Here is a 19,107-nt window from a genome sequence, read left to right as displayed (position 1 = left end):
GTTTTAAATAGTTTGAAAATAAAAAGACATTATCCATGTGCATGAAGAACACAAGTCCCACCACAGCATGGCTGAGCTTCTCTGTTAGCCGCATTTAGGCCTGTATCTAGGGACTGGGATCTGCTAGCGAACCACGCACCCATCACTGATCTTGAATTCATCCTCACTCTCTTCTTCATCCAGGTTACTGTCACTGTCCAGGTCATTTAGTCGCCGGCGTTTCTTCCGGCGTGCAGCAGCTGCCCTCTGGGGTCGTTTATTTTCTTTTCTTTCTTCATCCAAAATAGTGGAGATGTCTTTCCCACGGTGACCTGTGATGGTGGAGATATCCTTTCCTCGGCCGGCTCCTGGGTTCAGGGTTGGGGGAGAGGGTTAAAGGGAATAGAGAGAGGGAGGAAGAGAGACAACTGTATATTTATTAAATCTTCTCTTTACTATGTAGAGGCTGTCCTTGTTCATGCTTAGGAGCTCATTTGTTTTTTTCCTACAAATAAGCACTTTTCTCACAACTTCAGCCGACAGAGCTCTCATCAAGGGAATTTTGCATTTGTTTATCCTATGAAGAAGTTCACCTCTTTTTAAAAAAAAATTTTGAAAAAAAATTGATATAATTCATATACTATACTATCCACCTTTTTAAAGTATATACTTCAGAGGTTTCCAGTACAGTCACAAAGTTGTGCAACCATCACCACGAACAAATTCCAGAACATTTTCATTGACCTCTAAAGAAACCTCATACCTAGTAGCAATCACTCAAGAATCTCTTCTTCAAAGTTGTCTTTTGGACAGGGCTTTAGAAAGAGACCAATCCGTTTTCTTTTAACTGTGTTTGCAGGACAGAAAAAGTGAGAATCCCGTAGCAAAGCTGTCAATAAGGTGCAGAGCCCTGGAAAAGCTGGTGACTTTTTCAGTCTACTAAAGACAGCTTACTTAATATTAATCCTCTCCAGAGTTTTCAGAGCATTGGTAAATCTCTATGCAGTTCTTTCAATAAATTACCTTCAAATCCTTCTATTTTTATGTCACTTATTAGAGACTACAAAATTGATACATTGATTTTTAAAAGGTTGATTTATAGAAATCATTTCGATTCTGATTTGTCCATAATTTTTAAGATTTTGTAGCAGTAGTGATCTAGACATAGAAAGACAACAAGAAAGTTTAATTGGGTTTTCTATTTAGATGCAGAAGTACATTTTTTAATCTACAGAGGAACATTTACTGTTTTATATCAGATCAAAAAACTACTTGAAAAATAATTAGTAAAACCTGAGTCTACACACTGACACTATGTCCACAAATTATTTTAAATCTCAGACATTTAACATCAGTAGTGATCATGATACACACTGGGGAGAATTTAAAAAAAAAGTGCTTACTGCTTTAATCAGGGCCTTTTTTTTTTTTTTAAAGTAATCTCTACACCCAACATGGGGCTTGAACTCACGAGTTGCATGCTCTACTGACTGAGCCAGCCAGGTGCTCCTAATCAGGACATTTTAACTTATTGGTCTAGTCATAAAAAAAGAGGGAATGAAAAACACATACCTCCTCCATCAGCTTCTTTGATATCATCTTCTATGGCTTCATCAATTGCTTCATCAAATTCATCAAATCTGAAATATTTGATGACAACAATCACATCACAATCTGTCCTGGTATATAGGTTAGGAGAGTTGCCTCTGAAGTGAGAAAGGCCTTCATATAAAAATGCTCTCTGGGGGCACCTGGGTGGCTCAGTCGGTTAGGCGTCCAACTTCGGCTCAGGTCATGATCTCACCGTTTGTGAGTTCGAGCCCTGCATCAGGCTCTGTGCTGACAGCTTGGAGCCTGGAGCCTGCTTTGGATTCTGTGTCTCCCTCTCTCTTTGCCCCTCCCCTGCTTCTGCTCTGTCTCTCAAAACTAAATAAATGTTAAAAAAATTTTTTTTAAATAAAAATAAAAAAATAAAAATGCTCTCTGCCACTTTGGAATTATGTAACTTAGACTACATCGCCTCACTCCTATTAACCTCAATTTCTTTTGTAGGGTGGTATCTAATTCATTTTCAAAGATCATTTATACCAGGCATCAGGCAAATATTTTTGTAAAGAGCCAGACAGTAAATACTTTAAGCTCTGTAGCCTATACAGTCTCTGTTCCAACTACTCAACTCGGCCACTGGAATGCAAAAGCAGCCACAGGTAACACAAGTGAATAAATGTGGATGTATTCCAATATAACTTCATTTATGGACACTGTGATTTGAATTTCATGTAATTATCATACGATTTTCTTCTTTTGGTTCTTATTCAACCATTTATAAATGTAAAAACCATCCCTAGGTCATGGGCTATATAGACATAAACTGACTGTGAGACGGGATTTGCTCTATAGGCCATAGTTTGCCAACCTCTAATTACACAAATCACATGGTGAAGTAAGTTCAATTAGTGTTCCAGAAATAATACTAAGTGAAAGGACTACATCATCATTATTATTATTCTAGAAGTACTGACGGTCAGAATTTTAGAACTAGGTAAAAGTACTTTTTCTCACAAGGGCCATTTCCTCCAACTTAAAGAAAACAAGTCCAGATGATCTTCAAGACTTCTTCGCATACAAAGCTCCTTTCATGTTAGAGCGGAGATGACCAAAAGGATATCTGCTCTAAAGTGACTTGTCTAAAATATTGCAAAATTTGGTAATTACTAGCCCCACGTGGCTATCTATATTTAAATTAATTAAAATGAAAAACTCTGTTCCTCACTAGCAAGATTTTAAGTGCTCAACAGCTATATATGGCTACTGGCTACCATGCTGCACAGGAAAGAAATAGCACATTTTCATAACGACAGTAAATTCTATTGGACACTGTTGGATTAAAGGCACACAATGGATTAACAATAGGGTTTAACAGCCAAATATTTTGCCTTTTGAAAAAAAAATATTTTGCCTTTTGAGTTAAGAAACTCACTACAGCTATGGGTTTCTCTCTAGGAAAAAAAAAAAAAATATATATATATATCCAAACAAAATTTTATATCTAATTTCAGAGGATTCACAAGTCTCAGGTTAAGAATACTTCTACACATACACACACACACACATATGCTTATTTATTTATTTATTTATTTGAGAGCACGAGGGAGAGTGCACAAGTGGGGGAAGGGGTATGGCAAGAGAGAGAGAATCTCAAGCAGGCTCCACACCCACCCAGCACCTTGAGGATCACGACTGGAGCCGAAATCAAGTGTCAGATGCTCAACAGACTAAGCCACCCAGGTGTCCCTACAACATAATTTTTAACGGCTGTATAATGCTTAAACATGTGTCATAATTTAGTTAAAAAGGTTTACTTCCAATTGTTTCACATTTATAAACCAGGCTATGAGAAAATGACCTTGGAGCTATAGCTTAGTTTTTCCTTAACATAAATTCTGAGAAAGCAAAAATCTGTGCATCCCTCATCAGGCTAGAGTAACAGATACAGAAAAAGCCAAATGTAGTTAACAGGAAACAGTATTTCTCTCAAGGACATGTTACAACTGTAAAGTGGCAAAACGACCTCTTTGAATGACTACTACTTTCTTACTCACTGAAAAACTTGATTTTCTACATCAGAGACCATCAGAACCCTTGGAATTAAAAAACGATTATCAGTAAGAATAAAACATCCCACTCTTGCCTGGAGGTTTAAGTTACTTTTAACGCAAATAAACAGTCTTGATTTATATCCCAGATGTGGAGCTTTGAATAAGGGATTAGAAACAGCACTCTACACATCCACTTCAACTTCACTGCTTTCAAGGGAACAAGAACCCGTGTCCAGTATGTGGTCTGGATCTGATACCAACCCCTTTACAGAGCCCCACTTTGCCTTGAGCATAACTCTTCATTGCTTTATTTACATTTCATCTAAACTCTACCCTTCCTCGGTATCATATCAGAACTCTATTTTTTCCTTTATTTGGTGAGATACCCATGGTTCCACTAAGAAATTTTGTTGTTCCTGGTATTCTTGCTACAAATTAAAAAAACCCCAAAAACTGTTGGCTTAAAGGGCATAAAAGTTGGTCTTCAAGAATTGTAGCAATTTATAATATAACCATGAAGTGAATTTTATCATTAATTTTTTTCTAATTTCAAAGAGAAAAATTATTTACTTGTTCCTTTAATATTAACATGATTACTGAGGCCAAATATTAGTTTCATGTTTATTGATCATTTTTACTTTTTCTTTTACAAGTACTGACTTGTATCCTTTGCCCATTTTATCAGCCAGTGTTCATCTTTTCTTACTGACTTCTAAGAGCTTTTCAGATATTAAAGATTTTAATCTCTTTGTCGTATGTTGCAATTATTTCTATCCAAAGTATATTTCCCCTTTCCCCTTTGTTTATATTTTACGTTTTGAGAAAGGAACACTGACATCTTGCCCTGCTACAATTATGAATATGTGCCCATAACATCGCCTGTCAGCCCCCTCCACAAACAAAAACAAACAAGACAAATTTAAAAAGTCACCCTGTCTAGTTCTAGTCTCCAAAATAAACAAAACCTTGATCTCCCTTAAGTAACTGGTTTCCTAAGAAAAAAGTCTTTATACCTGACTTCAGTAGATGCAACAACCTTTATAGACATCATGTAAAAAGCTACTGTATTTCCACCATGAAAAAAAATTATACTCACTGTAATTTTTAAAATTCATAAGGCATTTCTTTTGAATTCTAACTCCTCTGCAAAATTTCTTTGCAAGAAAATACTTTCTAAACAAAACAGATGAACATAGGGGAAGGAAGAAAACAAACAAAAAGAAGAGCAAGGCAAACCATAAAAGAGACTCTTAACTCTAGAGAACAAACTGAGGGTTGCCGGAGGGGAGGTGCAAGGGAGGATGGTGGGTTAAATGGGTGATGAGGTACCAAGGAGAGCACTTGTTGTGATGAGTACTGGGTGTTATATGTAAGTGATGAATCACTAAATTCTACTCCTGAAACTATTATTACACTATATGTTAACTGACTGGAATTTAAATAAAAAATTGAAACATTAAAAATTAAAAAAGTAGAAGAAAATATTTTAGAAGTAAATGCTTTTGTCTGAGTCTTTCTTAACTTTCACGTAATCAAATATCCTTTCCATTATTGTTTCTATGTTTGGTGCTATGTTTAAAAAGTTGTTCCTTACACTAAGATTATATGCCTTCCTTAAACCTTTTTGGCAACTAAATGAATCACATAATACATTTTATGCTGAAGAATATAGTTTATCATAAGTTTCTATATTACTGTCATACAATTTTAGAGCTGAAGGGATCATCTGCATTAATCTGCCATCAACCAAGACCTAGAGAACTGGACCATTCCAAGTTACATGGGTAATACATGGTACAGTGAAACTATAGTCTTAGCCTTCTGTACCCCAATCCAATGCTCCCTATAGTCACCTCTTATGTTATCCTCTCTGTTAGAAGCAATAAAAATCCGATAAATAATTATGAAATGATAATAGTGATGAAATTCTTTTTTGTCTTCTTTCTGTGGTAATACTTTACTAAGTGCTTTACATTTTATACTAACTATAATCCCATTGTGTGCCATGTACAAATTAAATTCTAGGTGTACTTAGAGCTTAAATATGAAGAATAAAACTTAAAATTCAGAGAAAGCATATGAAGGACTCTCTTAATACATCTCAGTTAAATTTCTTTAAAAAGTACCAAGAAGCAGAAATAGTAAGTAAAAAATAACAAGAGATATACAAACACCTACCAAGCACATGAAAGGATGATCACCAACAACCATTAGGAAAATGCAAAGCAAAATCATGAGATACTGCCTCACATCTGCTAGGACAGTCACCAGCAAAAACAAAAACAAAAACAAAAACAACAAACAAACAAAACCCCAAAAACAAACAAACAAAAAACCCAAAGCCAACAACTGTTGGCAAGGATGTGGAAAACCTGGAAACACTATACACTGCCGGTGGCAATGCAAAATGGCGCAGCTGCCATGGAAAACATCACAGCAGTTCCCCAATAAAACAAAAAGAGAACTACCATATGATTATCCAGCAATCTCACTTCTGGGTGTATATCCAAGACACAATACTAAGAGTAAATCCCTGCTTCCTTTAGCAACATCAAGGTTGAAAGATAATATAGTCCTGCTAGAAGGCTTGTTCTGAAAATGTAAACTGTTATAACATGACTGATATATTAGGAAACAATTCAAGCATAATGTGTATTTTATACCTGTAAGTAATTTTATTTGTGATAAACACTAGGTAAATGTAGAAAAGTGCACCTAGCCACACAGGCATACACAACACACAACACACACACACCCCTCAAATATCCACCAGCAACCTCAGCTCATCATGTGTGTTATAAGTTATAGCCAGCTGCGTCTGGTGTTACAACTTTCTGGTTGATTTCAAAGAACTCTCCTTCTACCACCACATAATAATTTACAAACTGCAACCCACCTCAATCACTTCCACAGACAAACCAGGGCTTTTTCAGCATAAAATGTCATATTTAGTGCAGTATTTATATTAGTTCTTAACCATTTAACATCTGCCAAATGGTACTACATTTTTATTAGAGTCACATCTTTAAAAAAAAGTGTCACTACTGAAATTTTTGAGTGTGGCCCTACCTCCATATTTCCTATAATCCCTATGGTTTTTATTGTGTTTTTGCACAGGATGATAATTTTTAGGAAAACATATGTTGGATTACAGCAGAACTTGTCTTTATGCTTGCCCTTCCCATCAGTAGACTTTGATTTCATTAGTTATAATGATTTCATATAAAATGGTGTTTTTTATTTTTCAAAGCTTTTGTTTTTTAAAGAATAAGATGGGTACCATTCTCATATGTATTAAGGATTTTATATTTACTGATTGCACTGCATTTTACAGCTTTAACAATTAACAACAGCAGCAAACAATACATGGGAACTCTTCCATGATCACTGATGAAAAAGTTCATAAACAAGAAGCGAGCTCAAACTTCCATGAAATCAATTTTGTTTTTCACCTCCAGTTATTCAAGTTAAAGACTCTTTTGGTGTTATCTAAGGAGACCAGAGGTCAAACAATGATCTACAATAATTAGAATATAACTCACTTACTATTTTAGTGAGACAAGTGGAAAGAACACTAGACTAGCAGACATTTAGAAGACAACATTTTAGTGTAGGTTTAGCTACTAACAGAGTGACCTTGGAAAACTCTCTCTGTCCCCCTCCTTTCCTCTCTGATATTTCTGGTGGCAGACAGTAAACCAAATTATATTTACTGATTCTTTCAACAGGCATTTATGGAACACTTACTACTCGGGGCACTATGCCAGCTGTAAAAGGCAGAAGCATGTGTGAAACAGACATTGGTCCTTACCTTCATGCTAACAATAGTCCAATGGGGGAGAGAAATATTAATTCGATAATTAAAATCACAATCATTACAATCATCATAAGTGCTTTCAAAAGAAGAACTGGTTGCTATGAGGGCATATAATAGATTTGATTAAGAGAGGGTTAACAAGCAAAAACAGGAGGGAGGTCTTAGGTATAATAAATAGCATATGCAAAGGAGCTGAAAGAAGACTGTGGCTGATATTGACAGAGTAAGGAAAAATGTGGATGAGATGGAACCAAAAAGCTAAGCACAGAGTGGGCTATGCAGTGCCTTTAGGGGCCTTGTAAAGGCATCAGTCCTTACTCCAAGAGCTATAGAAATCTGACAAAGCAGAAGAGGATGACATGAGCAAATTTACATTTTGAAAAGATCATGCTGGCTGCTCTAAAGCTGTATGATTCTAAAGATAGTAAGTAACATATACACAACTACTAATGACCATTATGATGGGGAAAAGCAGATACTTTTGGGCCATGTTGTATAATTTAAAAAACATTTTACACTTTTTCATTATAACCATTTCCACATATTTCATACCTATAACTTATACATTTCCGTGTTCTTGTTGACCGCCTTTCAAGCAAGTTTGCTTTGGATTTTTTTGAATCTTTTTTCTTTTCTTCATGATCTTCAGAAAAATCTGGCTCCTGGTTTAAAAATATGATAATAAATATGTAGGTTATTAGGACAGAAAGTTACTTGAAATTAATAGTTTTCTAATGTCTGTTTAGGCAGCACATGTAAAAGATCTGAAAAAATGAGGTGATCCCCTGCCCAAAACTGAATACACACAGAAACGCTAAGTAGAGAGATTAAAAAGAATATTGGTGATCAAAGGCTGAAGCACTTCTGTATTAAAATTCTTATGTTTCTGTGATTTTACAATTACCTCTTTTAAAACAACCATGATGAAGTTTCCCCACTGATAAATTTTTTAATGTTTATTTATTTTTGAGACAGAGAGAGAGAGAGAGAGAGAGCGAGCAGGGGAGGGAAAGAGAGAGAGGGGGGACAGAGGATCCGGAGCAGGCTCTGTGCTGATAGCAGTGAGCCTGATGTGGGGCCTAAAACTCACCAACTGTGAGATCACGATGTGAGCTGAAGTTGGATGCTCAACCAACTGAGTCATCAAGGCTGCCCTCCAATGATAATTTTTTAACCAATAATTTAACACATGTAAGATATTCACTAAGTATGCTGAATCAACAAAATAATGGATTTATAAAAAAAAGAAGCATGGTGCTAAAGGACAGTAACTAACCAAGACCACTTACTTAAGTGTGTGATTTAATTAAGCCCAAATTAAATAATGTATGAAATTAAGAACATTTCTTCATTTGAAATGAAAACCATGTTACATGTACTTTCACTCATGAGACATCCGTAATTATAAATTAGACCAATAAATGCAAAACAATAACCCTCCAAAGAAACCATCGGTTAAGAATATTGAAGTTTCTAATAACCAACCCCTAAAGCACAGAATTAAAAACCCTGAACTATTCTTTTGTCACTTTATATAAATAACACATAAAGAAGCTAAAAACAAATTACCCAACACAGGGCTTTAAAAAAAAACAGGAGGAAAGGAGAATATAGAGCCTACTGGGGTGAGTTATATAAATCTGATTTGGATGGTATTACATTTTGGAGCTATCAGTATATATTTAATTGTAGTAGTAGTAGTATTTAAGTAAACTCTACACCCATCACAGGGGTCAAACTCACGACCCTGAGGATCCAGAGTCACCCCCTCTACTGAATGAGCCATCCAGGCATCCCATTATATATGTAATTTTTATCATGAAGGAAAATACAGGTGATTTAAGGTCTTAAATTTTATTTTTAATAAGATAGGTACACTATACATTTAAAACTACTCACATTACACACAGTGGGTTAATTTTAGAACAATTATGGTAGTCTCTTCTTTAAAAAATACTGCAAACTAGAAACTTACTTGTGGAGGAATGATGTTCTCAATACTGATACCCACATACACCAAACGTTCTTTCCTTTAAATGAAAAACAAAAATGCATGCAAAATGAGATTTGCTAAAAATAAAATTGTTAGGAAAACATTATTAACACAGACTACTAAAATTTTGATTTCATGATAATAGCAGAGGCTAGGTCACAGACATTAGCTACTGTCTATAAAGCTTATCGTATTGCTATCTGTGGGAGGCACACAACTTTCTAATGGTAAAAACTGTAAAAAGATGTAGCTGAAAATTGTAGCCTTATAAGTAATTATACTGATAAAATAAAACCTGCAAACTGAAATAGACAAGGAAACTTCATGAAGAGACTCACTGATAAAGTGATTAGACAGTCAACACTGGACAAACTAGATCTTTGTTATGCTGGAAGTTTTCATATATGTGTACATACAGCTATCATCTCATGGTAATAAATACAGTATATATATATAAAAAAAGAATTCCATACAATAGAACCATGTCAAGGTCCCAGTGAATGATACCAAGACCAATCTTTTAAAGAGGAGGAAAAAAGGCAATGCAGCCACATGGCTCTGCACCCTACTTGCTCCAATGAAGATTATTTTTAGAGCCAGTTAACACTTCTCCAGAAAATGTGGATTTAGAACACTAACGAGATCTCCATAGTTTCTTTTCAAAGAAACAAACCTTTGTTGATTTTAATTCAACAGATTTTACATAACAAATTGGTTCTCTCAAAGTTAATTCAATTCACCAAGAACAGATAGGTGTTATATGTATGTTGAACTGAAAGAAAATAGTGACCACTCCTCCTCCTTTTATTTGTGATGATGTCCCTTATAGAAGGGTATTACTCATCCAGTCACCTGGGTCCTTTAGAACACAGCTTACATTGCCCTCTTGGCTCTGGTAACAAGAATCTTACAGTCTTTTTGAGATGGGTTATAAAGCCATTCAGCAAAATTGGCAGGTAAGAAAATGATAAAGTTATTTTAATCAAAACCTAATAAAAAATAGTACAGTTAATGAATTAAAAACTAGGAAAGGCAAGAACAATACTAGCTGAAATTAACAGGGAAGGCTTCATGGGTAAGTCAGAACTTGAGTTCTCTGTACTAAATATGTTCAACACATATCTGTCCTTAAACTAACCAAGTTTACTATTTTATCAGTTTCCTCTTTTATACTAAATATGTTCAACCTTTATCCGTCCTTAAACTGACCAAGTTTACTGTTGTAGCAGTTTCCTCTTTTATACCTAAAAATCTACTTTCACTTGATTATTATTATCTCCTCAACCCAGCTGAAAAACATTTAGTTCACATCCACCATATTAGGTAACAATTTGTTCCAGGCTTGGGAATCCTAAAGGTAAATAATACATGGTTCTTGTCCTCACAATTATTTAACAACTGACTGTAGCTCATTACTAATAGGTATAATGGAAACATGAAAAAAGAATAACTTGTTTGAAGAGCTGAGGAAGTTGAGGCTTTAAATAGGTGTTAATGAGTAGGATCTTGAAGGTAGGTATGATTTCTCATCACAGCATTCTCTTGCTCATTAGTCTTACAGAAAGATACATCTTCCATTCCATCTCACCACCACCTAGCTCAAAGATCATATTGGGCCCAGGCCTCATCATTACAAATAACCACACCCCTCCTAAAATTTCAGGTTCAGGGAATCTATTCTCTGACTTCTACTGGCTCCCTTTCCCGCTCACTCCCTCTGGTACACTGATTTCAACAATTCCCTGACTCCAGTGGGACGTCTATACATTGACCCTAGCGTCTTTTCACTGTCCATGACTCCCTTATGTCCTTACTTTCCCTCTTACCTGGCTTAGACTCCACGGTCCATCAATATAAATACTCCTTTGCATACACTTTCAAATTCCTTGTCTCTTTCTCTCCTTCCCTCTGTTACATTACCTGGAAAATTCCAACCCTGATTAAATCCAACTCTCTTGCTAGTGAACACTAGTAAAAGTACTCTGAAAGTACAGAGCTATTTGAATTCCCAAATAATTTCTGGCACCAAGGTCTGGAAGGGATGTTTACAAACCAGTTGGAGGAACTTCTGAGAAACATCAAATTTCACGGAGCATCACAGCTCCAGCTCTGTAGACAGCCGCTAGCTAGTCACTAATTACTCACTGACAAATCCATCTTTTTCACCATACTTTAGAGCCCTTTAAGATAAAGGCCACATAATATACTTCATGTTGATTACATTGCCTGGCATAAAGTAAGTGCTCACTAAATGTTGAATAAATGAATGAACAAGGGGAAAGATGCCCTTGTGCTAGGCTCGAAGTTTCTAGAAATTATTTCACACATTTTAAAAAGGATGAATAAAAATGCTCATTTTTAAAAACAGATGAAGTCACGCGGAATTTATACTTAATATATTAGTTACTTTAGAAATATAAATATTTTGCTGTTTAGAGCCCCTAAGATTCATATACATCAGGAAGCATGTACATTAGGAGCTATAAGGAAAACTTTTTTACCCAGATTATTAGGGAGAATTAAAAAATAACAGCAATTAATTCAGTTAACTGGCTTTGTGCCAGACTGGTCTCCTTGTAACAACTTGGCACTCCTTTCTGTGATCCAATCTCAAAAAGGATTTAGCGTGTGATCCAAAGCCACAATTATAGATGTCCTCTTAAAGGATGACATTTAAGTAAAGAGGACTATCAAAGGTAGAAGAGAAAGCAAATGAGTTAGTAAATGAGAGACCGCTAGTGTGAACAAATACTGTGGCATATTTGAACATAAATTTCTAAAATTTAAAATTTTTAAATATTCCTTAATTGCAACAGTATACTTTATAGTATATGAGGCAACAGTCCAAAATATTTAACCAGTCTTTCCAAATATAAAAGGCATAAGCATCATAAGTCTCCAAAAAAACAAGCAGATATAATTAATCTGAGGATCAGACAAATTCTTAGGTGGTTTACAGACTTGATGTTTAGAGAATATATTTTTTTCCAAGTCCTTAAGGTCTGAACCTATTAATTATCTGCATTGCTGAGTCAAATCAGCTTCAGGACATGAGAAAACTGCTCATTTCTCAGCAGGGCAGGCAGATTTCAAAAAGAATAAAGAAAATGCCTAATTTTTATTATGATTTAATTTGAAGCATCCTTAAGTTAGATTTTTTTCTAGTGTCAAAAATAAAAACAGGGACAACTCTGAATATCAAAAGAGTCCTAATAATTATATATAGGACTATTACCCAGTTTCTAAATACAAAGGCATTTAGAAAACTGATTTTAAACAATGAGGTACTTTAATCTCCTAGTTAACTTTAGAGACTAATTTTGTCTTTAAACCAAGTAGCATCCATTATAAACCAGAGAGCTCAAGCTGACTAGTAAGGACAAAAACAGGATCTAGAGGCTGAACGCACAGAGCGCACAGTTTGCAGAGTAAAGTCTGTGGATTATCAAATGAGCTAGCTGACTGCCTTTATAAAGCAAGCTTTGGTATAAAGGGGGGAAGACTGTGAGATAGCAGGTAAAAGTTACAGCAGCAGCAAATGAAGGTAATAAGACCAACCAGGAGACATTGCTTAGATTTTCTCATACTAAGTACAAATGGGCATCAAATCCTACTGCTTAATTTTCGGAAGATTCTCTTTAACACACCCACTTTCTTGCATAATGAATGCCCCAGTTCAGGCCGCACTGGCTCTCCTAGTCTCTACTGCAACAGTATGGACTTTAATTCCTTCTTCTTAGTGTTACCAGGGCATTTTTTCTGAAACAAAAATCTGATCATACTTATCTCTCCTTTGATGGCTTTCTTACCACCTATAAGGAAGAATTCAAATTCCCTACTCAAATAGGCCAAACAGTTCACAGTTCAGCCTCAACCCACTTTTATAGCTTCATCTCCTACCACTCTCCCACTCTCATGTTCACACTTTGTCCTTGCTTGCATTTGGTTCTTTGCCTGAAATACCTTTCTCTGCATGTCCAACCCTAAGTTACCTTCCAAGGACTTGCCCAATAACCCAAATCCCTAACCCAACTAAAATGCCCCTCCACAGTGTTCTTGTATTGCTCTGAATATACCTTGATCTACTTTACTGTATCACTGGCTCCAATGTCTGTATTCTGACAGAGCTGAGCTCCATCTAAGGAGAGTTTTGGCTCACTCACCTTTTCTCTTCAGTTTGGTACACAGTAGGCATGAAAAACTGTTTAGCAATAGATTAATCAAAGAAGGTACACATAAATATAAATAAACATAAACTTACTGTCTTGATTTTGAGCCCCCTTTCAAAGATTGGGTTCAACTCCATTCTTACCTCCTCCAAGAAGCATTCTCCAACTGCTTTAAGACGACATCGCAGTGGTATATCGAAAAGGGAGGCATTTCTTATGACTGTAAGTTATGACTCTTATGACATAGTTCAGCATTTAAATGCTCTTTATCTCACTGGTATTAATTCCGCCCACCAAAGAGATGACATGGGTAACTAGACCAGTTCTTAGAATCTTCTTGTACTCACTACATACTGAGTAAGGTACATATCCTCCACAATAATTGGGCCAATATTTATTCAGAGTAGGTTTTGATAAATGTTTTAGATCAAGAGTGGGCAAACTTTTCCTGTAAAAGGACAGATAATAAATTAGGCGTGGCAGGTCATATGGTCTCTGTTGCAACTAGTTAACTGTGCTGCTGTAGTGCAAAAGCAGCAACAGGCAATATATAAACAAATGAACATGGCTGTGTTCCAATAACACTTTTTTTCTGGACCATGAATTCAGAATATATCATTTTCATGTGTCATGAAATAAGATTCTTGTTTTGATTTTTTTCCCAATCATTTAAAAATGAAAAATAAAATTCTTAGTAGGCAGTATAAAAACAAGAAGCACGCCAAATTTGACCTACAGGTCACAGTTTGCCAATTCCTGCTTTAGAAAGATATATTAACCTGTGCTGGAAGACAATTTTGTTACCAAATTCCCAAGTAAAACATTAACACACATTTCACAATACCTGCGTTCAGCACGCTCCTTCTTCTTTAAGGCCACATCCAAATCCTGCAACTGTTCTTCTAATTTCTCACACAGTAGTTTCTGGAAGAGCAAAACGTAAGTGTTACTATTATTATTATTTTTAAAGTAAGCTCTATGTCCAATGCGAAGCTTGAACTCATGATCAAGGGTCATATGCTCTACCAACTAAGCCAGCCAGGAGTCCCCAGGAATGTCATTTTTAACACCTTTCCACAATCATTTATCCCTTGAATTTTAGTTAGGTCATGGATACTGTGCTATTATGAGAGCCGATAAGGGGCCACAGAGTAAGGAAACACTGAGATGCTCCTTCTGTTTAATTAAATCAAGAGGTGCCCTGGCCTCCACTGAACTAAAGATGGGCACAGTTGTCTCTGAAGTAATGCACATGTTAGGGAAACTTATAGCCTCATCAAGAAATACATCCTATGCCTATCTAGCTGGTAGTAATGAATGTTTAAAATAGCATTTGGCTCCACATGCTTACATGATAGTGATTAAAACGTTTTAAAAACCCCACAACATTTTTAAGGGAGAAAGTTCTACATAAAATATAATATAATGGTGCCAATCACTATTTTTCAAAAGCGATGTCAAAAAATTACAAAACCATGCCACATGGTTACTGGGTCAAAAAAGAGCTGAAGAATGTAACTGATAAAGCTATGTTAAGCCAAGGAAGTCCACTCTACTGGGAAATGTGATAATGCCCATCATTTCTAAAGTGAAATGAGACTGGACTTGTAAGAGAGAGACCCCTTGGGTATGGTGGCATAAAAAGAACCTATTCTTCAGCTTTCAAAAGAAATTTACCTGAGTCAAGATAGAAGAGAAATATAATCCATGTTTCTATTCACAGTAGCATCATAGTGCTACATAACTCATAATACCATCCATAAAACTGACAAGAAGGAGGTAGGTAGAAATGGAAAAGAGGATGAAACAAGAACAGGAAGAAACTTATTTCTGTCCTCACAAATCATTTTAATTTGGGGCCATTTTTGCCTGTTAACAAGTGTGAAAAAAATTAAGAGATTATAATTTTATAAAAATTAGAGGTCCTTGAGAAATAAATGCTCTGGGAGTAAAAAAAAAAAAAAAGGTTTAAAAGATATTAATAAAAGGTAGTTTTCCAATAGTCTCAAAATTCACAAAACTTCAAACAAAAGATAAATAATGTTTAGAAATTGCTTTGAAGATTAAAAATGTTTAGTGGCTGTCAAGAAGTCTCATTAATTGGACTATGAAACTGAAGACTACAAACAAAGCTATGCTGGGTCATACATGTTGGCAAGGCGGGCAGAACCATTCTCCATCTGGGATGATCATCAGAGGAGGGCGAAGGCAGGCAGTGTGGTATCCACTGTCACAAGAGTCACACAGAAGAATCTGAAATAAACCACAGGTTAATGTCAACCTAACCGTAACTAGAATTCAATGATTCTGAAGTTAAAGACATTTCAATATTTTTTAGAACTGTACTAAGAAATATGCTATATCAAAGTACCTTTATTTGCCTAAAACTAAAAAACTCTGTAATGAGGGACCTAACAGGTCAGTTTTTTAAAAAGTAAAATAAAATCATTTACAAAATGCTGACCTGCAAAATTTGGTGAAAAATTACAAATTCTTCTGAACTAGAGTTATAATTCTTTTTTAGCGTTCCTCAAGGGCTATAACAATATATTCTTTTTATAATAGAGTTTTATAGCTCAAGGATCATAAACTTCCCTACCACACAGAAGATTTTAAAAATACACATAAATCCCACTTTATTTTTATTTTTTTTTTCAACGTTTATTTATTTTTGGGACAGAGAGAGACAGAGCATGAACGGGCGAGGGGCAGAGAGAGAGGGAGACACAGAATCGGAAACAGGCTCCAGGCTCTGAGCCATCAGCCCAGAGCCCGACGCGGGGCTCGAACGCACGGACCGCGAGATCGTGACCTGGCTGAAGTCGGACGCTTAACCGACTGCGCCACCCAGGCGCCCCTCATAAATCCCACTTTAAATAGCATTTCAATTGCTGGTCTGTAAGAAACATTCATGATTCTTTTTATCATGTCAATTCAAATAAGAAAGGGATGAAGGTATAAGGAATGAAGCTATACTTAAGGGCCATCATGTTCGCAAACAAAGGCTAATAATTAGCCTTAAATTGTCACTTTAGGTTATCGGAGTTTAAGATGACCAATTCTCTAAAACTTAAAATGTACACTCAGGAATGTTTAACTTAAAAAAACCTTATTTTTAAATAATTGTAGATTTACAGAAGAGTTGCAAAGACAGTGGAGTTTTCATAAATCTTTTATCCTGCTTCCATTCATGTTAACATCTTACATAACCATGGGACATTTATCAAAATTAAGAAATTAACATCAGTACGTTACTCTTAAGTAACCAATAGACCATATTCAGATTTCACCACTAATGTCCTTTTTCTGATTCCAGAAAAATCCAGGATATTATATCCCATTTAACCATGTTTTCTCAATCTCCTCTGATGTGTAATAACTTGGTCTTTCTGTTTTCCATGACTTTGACAATTTTGAAGAGTACTAGTCAGATATTATGTAGACTGCCCCTCATTTTGGGTTTGTCTGAAGTCTTCTCTTGATTAGACTGAGGTTATGCGTTTTGGAGAAGAATTCAACAGAGGTGAAGTGCCCTGCTCACTGCATCATATCTGGGAGTACATGACACCACTATGACTTATTAGTAGTAATATTAACCTTGATTACTTGACCATGATAGTATCTGTTGGTTTTCATCACTGTAAAGTTACTACTTTTCACTTTCCATACCTATTCTCATTAGAAAGGACAAGTCCAGCCCACATTCAAGGGGAGGAGAATTAAGCTCCACTTTCTAGAGGGAGGAGTATCAAAGGATTTGGAGATATAAGCTAAAATCAACCACAGTAATTAATAAATTTCACCCACTAATTTTAGCACTCATCAGTGCTACAATTATTGCTTACAACAGCTGTTATGGTGGTGTTCTAATGATGATTTGCTATTTCCATGCCTTCTACTATTTGAAATTCTGTGAAGAAAATATGCCCTTCTCCTTCCATTTATTTGTTTTTCAATCACTTCTTTATATCAAGATTAACTAATGAAGATTTATTTTCTTTAGGCTAGAATCTAAACTATTAATTTATTGTTCAAGTTGCCCCAGCCACAGACACACTGGGAGTTTTTCCAGGTAGGCTCCTGTGTCCTTAAGACTCATTTGCATCTTTTCTTTGAAAGCACTTTTTTACTCTCTGACACTTCAGGACAGGATGCTCCAGGCACATCTTATATTTTCCCTGCCCAAGCCTTTGAACTAGCCATTTCTCCTAGAAGCCCTGGTTCCATGATTGGAGAATGGTATTTAGAAACCACCATCTAGGTACTGAATGCTATGATACTAGGTATGACCACTTCTAAGCTCTCTCAGAGGACAGAGCTAGGAAGCAGACGTATGTATAGCAACCTATGCATACACAGGTATCTATATTAAAATAAACAAACATCAGTTCATACTAGTATCCAGCACCACAGGGCTCATTCTAGCCTTTGTGCTTGCTTATTCTCTTAACTTCTTTTCTCTGATACTGAGAAAGCTGGCTCCAATTCTCTATACTTCATTTATGTGTTCAACTGTAGTATACACGTAAAGCAGTTTCTAAACTGCTCACACGAACCATGGAGGGTAGAGGAGGGTGGTGGGATGTGCATCCATGTGCAACGATTTAGAAGTGAAAAACTATCTTTCCCTTTCTCCATACAATGCATCATCACCATTTGCTGCCAATACCCAGAATTCCATACTAAGTCATGTTAGTGTTACACTTGAGTTATATGACTGACTGATCACACAGGCATATGTGGACTAACCTGGGCACCTGATTTCATTTATCACATTGTTTCCAAGATAAAACATAATCTAAATTTTAAATAACAAAATTAAAAGTAAACTTTTGGAATGCAACTTTTTAAAAATGATGTTTGCCTCTATTCTGCAATAAATATAAAATTCCATTAAGATAAACTACTAGGTAAGGTTTCCAAGCCTCAGGCAAAAATGCATTTACTTTGACTAAAACATCTGGAACACCCCATAGAGTTCTATACTTATCAATGAATTTATTTTTCTGCTGTAAGCTCAGTGAGGACAGGGACCATGTCTTTCTAATTCAGAATCATTTCCCTACGACATAACATATAGTAGTTGCTTGACATTTTGATTTGATGATTATTCTTTTTTTTTTTTTTTTAATTTTTTTTTTCAACGTTTTTTTTAATTTATTTTTGGGACAGAGAGAGACAGAGCATGAATTGGGGAGGGGCAGAGAGAGAGGGAGACACAGAATCGGAAACAGGCTCCAGGCTCCGAGCCATCTGCCCAGAGCCTGACGCGGGGCTCGAACTCATGGACCGCGAGATTGTGACCTGGCTGAAGTCGGACGCTTAACTGACTGCACCACCCAGGCGCCCCAGATTTGATGATTATTCTTAAACACTGGGCACAAGAAATCCACATTTGGATCTTTAGTTTCCAATGTCATTCCTTTTTAGCACAGTAACCAGCAACGGGATTTTCAGAGCAGTCGTTAAAATAATGAAATAAATGAAAGTCCTGTGTGTATTCCAAGGAGGGTGCAACTTCTCCATCTCCTCAGTATCATCTCTGCTCAC

At 35.9% G+C, this 19,107-nt stretch overlaps 1 protein-coding gene across 4 annotated transcripts in view; it reads right to left on the bottom strand.

The window, feature by feature from the left end:
- RSF1 (remodeling and spacing factor 1) overlaps positions 1-19,107 on the bottom strand; it is a 158,162-nt gene that overhangs the window by 8,759 nt on the left and 130,296 nt on the right. For all 4 annotated transcript variants that reach the window (XM_047071792.1, XM_047071791.1, XM_047071793.1 and 1 more), the window contains 6 exons: positions 15,706-15,810; positions 14,402-14,481; positions 9,371-9,425; positions 7,948-8,057; positions 1,552-1,619; positions 140-347 (listed from right to left, as the gene is read on the bottom strand). In XM_047071792.1, coding sequence (XP_046927748.1) covers positions 140-347; positions 1,552-1,619; positions 7,948-8,057; positions 9,371-9,425; positions 14,402-14,481; positions 15,706-15,810 — 626 coding nt within the window. The remainder of the gene's footprint in view (positions 1-139; positions 348-1,551; positions 1,620-7,947; positions 8,058-9,370; positions 9,426-14,401; positions 14,482-15,705; positions 15,811-19,107) is intronic.

This window comes from Lynx rufus, unplaced genomic scaffold, assembly GCF_022079265.1.
Source record: "Lynx rufus isolate CCGP_SWC_20201006 ecotype Redwood Valley unplaced genomic scaffold, mLynRuf1.p SCAF_9, whole genome shotgun sequence".
Classification (NCBI taxonomy): domain Eukaryota; kingdom Metazoa; phylum Chordata; class Mammalia; order Carnivora; family Felidae; genus Lynx; species Lynx rufus.
This window is presented reverse-complemented; position numbering and strand designations above follow the sequence as displayed.